The sequence below is a fragment of the Melopsittacus undulatus genome, chromosome 5 (assembly GCF_012275295.1).
Source record: "Melopsittacus undulatus isolate bMelUnd1 chromosome 5, bMelUnd1.mat.Z, whole genome shotgun sequence".
In the NCBI taxonomy this organism is placed as follows: domain Eukaryota; kingdom Metazoa; phylum Chordata; class Aves; order Psittaciformes; family Psittaculidae; genus Melopsittacus; species Melopsittacus undulatus.
In genome coordinates, this window is record NC_047531.1 from 54,159,525 (window position 1) to 54,169,359 (window position 9,835).

At 35.5% G+C, this 9,835-nt stretch overlaps 1 protein-coding gene across 1 annotated transcript in view; it reads left to right on the plus strand.

Annotated features, from left to right (window-relative positions):
* The window catches only part of SYT10 (synaptotagmin 10), a 34,675-nt gene extending 34,331 nt beyond the window's left edge, over positions 1–344 (plus strand). Inside the window, exon 7 of the mRNA XM_005144395.2 lies at positions 273–344. Coding sequence (XP_005144452.1) covers positions 273–344 — 72 coding nt within the window. The remainder of the gene's footprint in view (positions 1–272) is intronic.
* Positions 345–9,835: the final 9,491 nt, after the last annotated feature.

A 9,835-nucleotide genomic window follows, 5' to 3' on the forward strand; every position in this document is an offset into this window, starting at 1 on the left:
GAAGCCTTTTTTTACAGGGGCATGGCTCTGTCTGGATTTTGTAAGTTGGGAAACAGAGGTACCACCCCCAATTAGTGAAATAAAACAACTCCTCTGAAATGACTCAGAGGCATTTTTATTTCACTTTAGGAATTTTCTTCCCATTATTAGTTCTGCTGGAGACTTTGATCAAGAAAGGGTTTAGATCTGATTTGGGTTCTTTGAGGGAGTCTCTCATCCTCTGAAATGATCATGATATGCTGACATTTGTAAAATTAACACTTTTCTTGCAGTTACCTGGCAGAGCAACCAGTTTTGATAGCCAGGGATCTTGTTCATCACCAAAACCACCACTTACGCCCTAGAGAACAAGAGTGGATTCATCACGTTTAGTGTCCAAAGCTCCCTTGTAGCTCACATCTACATAAACAGAAGGTTTGGCTTCCGCAGATGAACTGTATCCATATTTTTTTATTAAAATACATTTTTCCTATTCTAAGTGTTTTACAGTTTATAATAATCTCTTCATGTATGAATGAAGTTGAACTGAGCCAAATATAACCTTTCCTCATACCTTTTTTCTTGCTGACATGTCCACTGTCATATCCAATCAGTACTTTGATATGACCTATATCTTTGCATAGACAAAGAAATCATAAAAAAAACCCTTAAGCAATTCAAAACCACTCATTGCAGCCTGTAATGCCTAATTCTTTTGAGAGAGAGCAAATAGTCATGTATAGCTAATGTAGTAAATTTCTTCTAAATTGCACTAACTCTCGTGTGACTTCTCAAGATAACAATTCAGACTGAGTGTTGCATGAAAAAAAAACAGCTGTTGTCACGTTTTGGGTGTTTGGAGACCAATTCATCCCTTGGGCAGGGAGGAAGGGCTGATCAAAAGCCCACTGAAGCCAATGAGAAGGACCCTATCGGCTTCACCTGGGTTTTAGTTCAGCCTTTGGAACAGGTCTTACAACTGGATCTGTGCAGTTACAATCTTCCAACAATCAAGATGCTGGATGCCCCTAGAAGAACCTGTTAGCCTGTTCACCAGAACAACCAGGCTATTTTGCTTCAGCTACCCACTGGCTGATGAACTAGCTCAGATGTCTCTGCATGTCACTGAACAGCACATGCACAGGTATTGATCTGGAAAGCTTATGTGTCTGCAGTGAGTTGTCTGAAAGTTGATGCAGCTCCACAGAGACATAGGTGTCTCCTGAGAAGATGCATTCAGCCCCTTTGAAGCAGCTCATTTGCTGCTAGCATCATGCAGTCCTTACTTGGTCTTTACAGAGGTCAAACTGTAGATGTGAAAAAGCTTTAAAGGAATTGATAGAATGACTTTTAGCTGTTAAAGAATTTTATGAAACTGCAATTTTGCGTAACATTTTTCTGATTCTGGATTTAATGTGACAGTATTAGATTTCTTTGAAGTTATTTTGACTAAGTGCACAGCTCACATGCAATGGTTTCTGGTCCCTGGCTGGATACCTCTAGTATTCTATGCTAAATATGAATTTGAGATATGTTTTCTGTCAATATAATTGAAATGTAACAATTTTATAAACTAGTAAACTCATTTATTAGAATACACAGTGACAGCAAATGTAAAAAAGTATTAGCTGAAGTGAGCTGCTTTAAAAACTAGAAGAAAACTACATATTATTTTGTGGATTTAGATCATTTTAACACTGAAGTTTACTTCAATTGGATAGTTATTTTCTTTTCTCTTTTCTGGGTGTTGGTTTTCTGTTGATGGTGATGGTTGATTGGTTTGTTTGTTTGTTGGTTGGGATCTTTTGTCTGTGAAGAGCATAGCAAAGACTTCATCATTGCGACTCAGATTTTGAGAGCTGAATTGCAACTAAAAAACAGTTGAAGTGGTGGCTTTGTTTGTAAAGTATAAAGAAAACTGAGAAGATAGATAATATTTTCCAAAACAGTGTTTTTACAGAAATGTTGTACATGAGAAAAATGCCAATGGAAGATTGGTTTATGATAACAGAAGAGTTTGTGAGAATTAATCTAGTTATAAAGGGGAAAAGCAGTTTAGACAGACTTCTGAAGAACCATTTTTTGGCTTGGTTAGTTTGGAAAGGTTGACACACAATACATTTATGAAGATCCAGTGCCTGAAGTCCATTAACTAATCTCTAAGGTAGTCAAATATGCCTTGAAGTGTCTTAACTGCTCCACAAAAGTTAGGAAGGCTGCTTAAAATTGCAGGAATTTCTAAGGCACAAAAAAAAAAAAAAAAAAAAGAAGCAGGTTTTATACCTTGCCTTCTTTGCCTACAAACACAGCAAGGAAGCAAGCAAATAAATAAATCCTGTTCCAGGTTTCTATTCATGGTCTCTAGACAGAAACAGTTTTTCCCAGAGAGGACTGGTAACTGAACACTGATCCTCCCTGCTCAAGACTGTATTTTCATCACCATAATACAGAGCGGCCTTGCAGAATTTCATTCCTCCATTTGCTCTGGGTGAGTAATTTATAAAAAGGAGAACAAGCTCTCCTCTGTGGGCTTCTTCCCTTCCATTGTTGTTATCATCCTGAGATTCTGTGGCCTAGATAATTTTCATCATGATTTTGCAAGTTTGACATAGAAACAGATATATATATACCTATATCTGTGGAGACTGAAAAACTATTTTGTGTATATATTTATCTTAATATAAATGGTATCAGCAGTGGCCTTTGTGGCCTAGAAAATACTTTTTGTAATGTGGTACTGTAACAGTTAACTAAATATTCTTTGCACTTTTTGCACCTAATATCCAAAAAGCTAACAACTTCATGATCAAATGTAGCATAAGTGTTCAGCAATGAGCAACATCTTTTTAACTATTTAATTGTTCTCTATGACTATCCTGTATGTTTCATAATAAGTATTAAGGTATTTCGATATTTGTTTTCTTAAATTTAAATTGCTGTCAAACACCAAAGGAATAATAGCTCAGTTTGTTCCCTCTTGTTGTGTTACTTTTGGTATTGTTATTAACAGTAGTGAATGACTTCTTTGTCTAAACTTGATTTATGGGTTCTCTGCATCTAGAAAAAATCAGGCTGCGAAATTATCAGAACATCTAATTTAAATGATCCCCTAATTAATTATTTTTAGTCCCTTGGCAGTGATTAACATAATTAATGCAAAATATTATTTTTTTTTCTCCCACTGCTTCCTTAGCTACCTTACAAAATAGGGTGTGTATTTAGCATAACTAACACATTGTCATTAGAGCCTGATTCACAAGTTACTCTCCGAGTGTAATCACAGAAGCACAAAGTAAAAGCTTATCAGTTTTAGTTAATGAATATGTTGCTTTAGGTTTCTCTTTATTAAGATATTTAAAATATTTTAATTTGGAGAAGTTGTAAACTCCCTGCTCCCATCCTGAATGTTGTTGGGTTGGGTTTTTTTTCTTGCTTATACACATTTCTGCCATATCACAAACATTTGCCTAATTCGAGCAAAATCAAAACTGCAAGTGGTTGGTGTAAAATCTATTGTAGTATTTCTACAGCAGTGTGAAAAACTTGCACTCCTAAAAGCCTGAGTCTTTCTTACTGAAATCATTTGCTGGAAACAGTAACAGTATTTAATAATAATCATATTTAGCACTGCAGAGGTTTTTTATACTTTCACACTGCAGAGTAACATTGGTGGGCAAAAGTGAGCTCTCACTCCCAGCAAGTAACCATCTTTTTCCCACTCTTTTGTCTATACTGGGTTTCTGTTAAGCAGTAGTGGCCAGAGCCATTAATATACAACAAAACTTATTCTATCAGGACAAAACGTCCCCAGTCAAATTTCTTCTTCAGTCTATGGAGTTATTTTGTTTTCTTATACTTAAGTACAAAACAATATATTTTTCTTAAAGGATCACAACTACATTCAATATTTTTGAAGAAAATTTTGAGCAAACATGAAATGTTTTCATTAGGTTGATCTTTTCCAAAGGCAAAGCAATTATTTCTTAATTTATTTTCTGGATGCATTTTTGGAGCAATATTAAGAAAACTTTAAGTTTCAAAAAAAGACTTATGTGATCCATCCATTTGTTCTGTTCCTTAGTCTTTTTAATTGGCTTCAGTGTGATCCTTTTGAAAGTTCTGAAGATGATGGTACACAACAAATATGTGATATTCTAGTTCCAAACTTATTTTGCTATACTTTTTTAATTAACTGCTTATATCTTATAAACTTTTACAGGTACTAGCTTTTTATTACAACTCCATTAATTTAACAAGATTTATAAATCTGAAATCCTTTGACTATATTTTTAAGGTATATAAACATTTAAAAGGGTAATTATTTTATAACTCAATAACAAAGTTCTCCTGAAAATGTAAAATTTTTCAGAGATCCGTGAATGTGCTTCAAAATTTGAGAATCACCTTATTAGAACATGCAAAAACCTAGATTTGCACATACAAGTACTTGCACTTGCAAAATGTATGATCATTATTATTTAGCACTTCTACCAGAACAGATCACCCATGTCTAATCAGAAATATGTTTCAGTTTATGATAAATACAGGGCAAATAAATACTGGACAGTTCATTGATCTGAAAAGTTCATATGACATTATTTCTACAAATGTATATGATTGCAAATTTTGCAGGTGTTAAAATATGAGTTATACATTAATTAGACAGTGAGGTGACTTTTGGACAAAGCTCACATAGTATCTGTTAGACCATCCAAAATATGAATAAAATAGAGTATATATGACATGACTATTAATGCATGTTTGGATGGAAAATTTTCTTTCTCATTTACACAACAGCTGAGACTCAGTTTAACCCTTTGCCCAAGATTCACTTTCACTTAGTTTCTGAGGCTTGCTGCTCTAAACTGAGTTCTGTTGTCAGAAAATACCTAAATCATGGCACAGAGTAGAGTGCAGAGCTAAGAAAGACAAAGGAAAATGTGGCAGTAGACACAAAGCTATTCAATGCTACTGCAAACACTCTGAAATAAAAAGCCTCCTTTCAAAACTGATAAATATTACCATATTCATATCACTTCTCCTTTTTTTGTTTTGTACTCTAAAGAAGGAAGAAAAAGTGGAGTTGCTGAAAAGGAGTCAACATTAGGCAGAGGAGTTAATTGAGGTGCTGATCACAGCCATTTGCCATTTCCAAGTCGAATAATGCCTTAACTTCAAAAGTGTGTTTTTTTTTCTTTGCTCACCCAAATGTATAAATATCTTCTGCACAATTCCCCTTTTCCGTAGCCCCAGCTGGAAACCGGCAGTTTTTAACTGCACACAGGAGACCAAGAGCTGGAACTTTAAGAGAAAGGGAAGCTGCAGGGGAATCTGGCCAGGAAAATAGAGCTAACACCTTCAGTCTTGTGTTGAGTGTTAGGGGATGCTTGATGATAGTAATTGCTCAGGGCTGTGATTTTATGTTTTATCTGGTAGTACCTCTACGATGTTGCTGTTGCTGGGAAACCTTTTCTTTACTGGCTCAGAGAAGAGCTCTGATATTACTATGTAAAATTTTTCCATCCAAGTATAGACCATGACTCTTATGTTACATCAGACTCAACAATCTGGGGGGGTACAAAGGTAGTTGAATTTTTAGAACAGGAAAAATCAATTAAAGCTTTGCACTGTACCATCAAGAGGACTATTTACTTTGTTGACACTAAAGGCAAGTGTTGGTACACTACTGATCCAAGGGAGGACATTTCATACAGTACTCTGTATTGCTAAGCTCATGTTGGTGAAACATTTTAGCGCTATTGAAGACCCTTAAAATCAATGTTGTCAAAATATAACTGATAAATATAAATAGAGGTTATATACATTATCAGAGTGCCAAAGTTCTCTCCAGTGGGAAAGACATATCGACTCCCTGATACATAAGTCAAGACAGCGTGCTTCAAAAGTTGGATCTGCAGGCAGCTGCTGTGATGAGCTGCTCTGTAATAATTTATGAATACAATATGTTGACTTGGCTATTGGTCTTGAATTAGGTGAATTCAGTAAGTAGGCTTTAGGGGAAAAAACAACAGGCAGAAAATGTTTGACAAGGGAGTGCCTCTTAGAAGAAAGTTACATTAACAAAACATTAATGTCCATCCTGGTGGCCCAGGAGATTCTAACAATTCTACAGCTAGTCTGAAAATGCATCTCATAAAAAATGTTGAAAACCCAAGCAGACATAGGAAAAAAAAAACATAAGAAAGATCAAGAGATGTTCCAGGACAAGATTTATGTCTGAGCAGGCTGGGATGCAACCTGTTGCTATAGTTTACAGAGAAACTAAGTTGGGTTACACTACTATTAATTCATGGGAAAGCCTGAAGCAGGACAGATATGCATATAGACTGCTATTTTCAAATCCATTTATTTGAAATATTTAAATTTAGGTATTTAAGCTTAAATGGTTAGTTAGCATTCTATTGTTAAGGAAATGGAGTATTCTCACACTTCCTGAAAGAGAAGTTGCAAATCCATTCAGACTGTCTGGGTTAATGCAGCTACTGCAGACACAAACAGTGTCCCAGAACCCAGCATAATTACAGGAGAATTGTGAATTCTGCCTCTCCCCAGGATAGGTGAAGTCAGAAAGCCTGACATGAAAAGAGAGCTGAAGACAGGCCAAGGAAGGGATGAGGGTACAGTTATTCCATGACAACTTCAGAGCTCACAGAGAGCTTTGCCACTCATGTATTACACAAAGTATAGCAAGAGTGCCAGAAACATATTTTCATTACAGAAGCCTACAGTGTACAGTTTTCTCCCTCAAAATATAGGCACAACGATGTTTGGAGGGATTGCTTTTCGAAATAGTTTTGGAACTTTTCATGCCTTAGGAATTTAAACTCCTGAAGTAAATCTATCTGTGCCTCTACCCATGAGGAAAAAAAAGGAGAAGGGAATCAAACTTTCAGTAAAATAAAGCTCTAGAGCATATCTAAAGTTACTTTCATGTGTAGAATAACATGTAAATTTAAGGCACGATATCTTAAGACCTCTTAGGGTTAAAAGAAAAGGCTATTTTTCCTATGATAAAATGATATTTTTCTGCAGGTTCAGAATTCCTATTTGCCTAGTCCCTATGTTATTCCTAGTATCAGAGGTGTTCTAACAAAAGCTTGTCAACATAACAGACAGACATTTTAGCACTTAAAATTACATCACCAGAAAGAAATCTGGATTTTGGGATGGTTTCTAGGTTAATTTCAGGGGAGGAGAACTTGTGGTCTGCTAGCTTTTTTTGTGAAGTACATAAATCTCTATGAATATGTCTGCAAGAGAAAATAGATAAAAGGTGAGGGTGTTTTTTTCAATATACTATGAGACTGATAATTGCATCAGAAGTGAAGAGGAAAGAACAAGAAAATATATAAAATCTTTGTGACGTCTGAACCACCATCATGAGAGAAGAAGGGAAAAACCTGTTGAGTATGCAAAGAGCTTGCTAGAAAAAGCTTAAACAAAAGTGGAAAATATAAAAAGGGGGTAAATTGAAAGTATTTTCAGCAGTCAAAAATATATACATAGCAAAAACCTCCAAAAAAAGAGATTTTTTTAAATGTAATTCCCCTACTGCATATCTTGTACAGCCATTTGCAAGCTCACAAGGGTAGTGGGAGCCATCTTGCAGAACCGGAGCCTTCTCTTAAAATAAGAACATCCCTCCACCCCACAGATCCTAATCCCAAAGGATTCATACTGCAAAGAGCACTGAAGTTGCTCATGGCACATCATCCCCCTCTGATCTTTCTCTTGCAATGTAATTGATGAAAAAAAAGGCACGTTACCAGCATGTGTTCAGATGTATTCCTGTCTAGATGCACTAATAGCCTCCTGTTTATTTGCAGCTGGCATAGGTTGGAAAATCTCCAATAGGTGAAGAATCATTTTTATATAATGTCACCTCCTCACATTTTCAAAGCTTCTGATAATCAGTACTTGAATTACCAGTAGGTAACACCTCTGAAGATGCTTCTGTGATACACAAGGTACTGGTTTTGTTTTCAAGTTAAGCCTAAACTAATGTCACACAATGGTGAAAGAGTCATTGGGCTGTTGCAGGTGCTAATTCTCCAATGACTCAGAAAACTGAAGTCATAATTAGGGTGTACTTCTCGCTTAATAACCCACAGGTCTTTGTGTATGAATAGAGTCCTGGAACTGATGTTCCAGATAAATCCCATCTCCTCCTGTTCCTGTTCATGCAGCTTCAGCTGAATAAAAAATTATTATTCTTTTGTCCTAAACTGTCACATAGTAATGGGAGTACTGTGATTGTTTCACCCTGGGAGTGGCTGCCTTTTACTGAAAATCAGAGTGATCAATAGAGGACCATTACTTCCCTCACCACGGTTTTCTGAGTCTTAGCTGTGTAATAATAGCTATGAGAGAAATGACTGCATAGCTGAACAAGACACAGAATTGCCATCTGTAATTATTTTTCACAAATGGGTATGTGTGGATGGGTGTGGTTTTCTTCTTCGTGTAAATGGAGATTTGGCTACCACAGAAAATGAAAAAGGAGATTTCATAGTCTCCAAAGAGCACTTTACACTCTTACATTTATTCCTTTCAAGCTTTATATAGTGAGTTTAATGATCTTAATTATCCTTATAGTTCAGTAATTCAATTCATTTATTTAAACCTACAACCTTTCAGTTCTTAGTCCACCAAGGTAACTTGGGGCCAGAGAATCACAATCACTAACAAAGAACTATAGCTTTATCTTAGCCAGCAACTGAATCTGCACAGCTAGACATTTTCTTTATTATTCTGAAAGGAAGCCTGGCACTGTTGCACTTTAGCTACCTGCCAGTAGCAGACGGACAATTGTAGGTCATAGCCAGGTTTAAGAAAAGCTTTGAGGATTAACCTCTAAAATCTTGAATCTGCATGCCCTCCAGAAACGGGGAAGCCTATGAAGTCAAAGAGCAGTCCTACCTAAAGAGGGCTTGATAATGAGCAATCTGTGCTGAGAAAAGAGATTTCATTCAAATTATTCCAAGGCATCCTCTAGAATTTTTTGCCTCATTGACTGTACTGTTGCTAAAAATGAACTTTTTCTTAAGACAAAACGTTATAAATTGATCTCTAGCAGGGTGAAAAAGTGGTACTAGTGGTACTAAAGTACCAATCTACTCATGCACTGGAAATAATATTGATGCAAAAATAGTTAAAAAGACTTTTAGCAAAAATATTTGAGACAGCAAAACATAAAGATGCTGATAAAAAGAAATTTTGCTTTTTCTGCAGTTTTTTCTTTTTTTTTATAGAATTCATCTCCCTTTTATGTGCTATCTCAAGAAAAACACAAAGTGGTAAATATATCTAATGTAACTTTAATATTAATTAAAACAATATAGTACAAAAAAGTTATTCAGTTCAGCCTTTTAAGGTGTAATTTTAACAATACATATTCATATATTTTGCATTAATACAAAAACTCACTGAAATCTGTTCATTACCTTTTTCTGATATACAAGTACTATAACATGCTTTCAAAAGGAGTTTTCTTTTAGGTCACTTTCTAGTTTATATGACAATTTTTCTCATGTTAATTAAAAAGAAAATATTTATTTTTAATATCATGGAAATAGACCATTAAATATATCCAGCAAACTTACTCTGTATGTCTTTTTAGTATGTCACTCCATTTCAAAGCGCAGCATTATATACTTGATCAGCCCACCACTGAAATGGAGCAGGAGCACTGCTATTGATTTCAGTTGGCTTTGCATCAGGTTACATGTGGCTATGCATTGTATAATTTTACGAAATGAACCCAGTAAGAAATCTCCAAGCAGAATGAATATTCTTACATCCACCATGGATGCTTGTGGCTTGCTGACATTCCAGA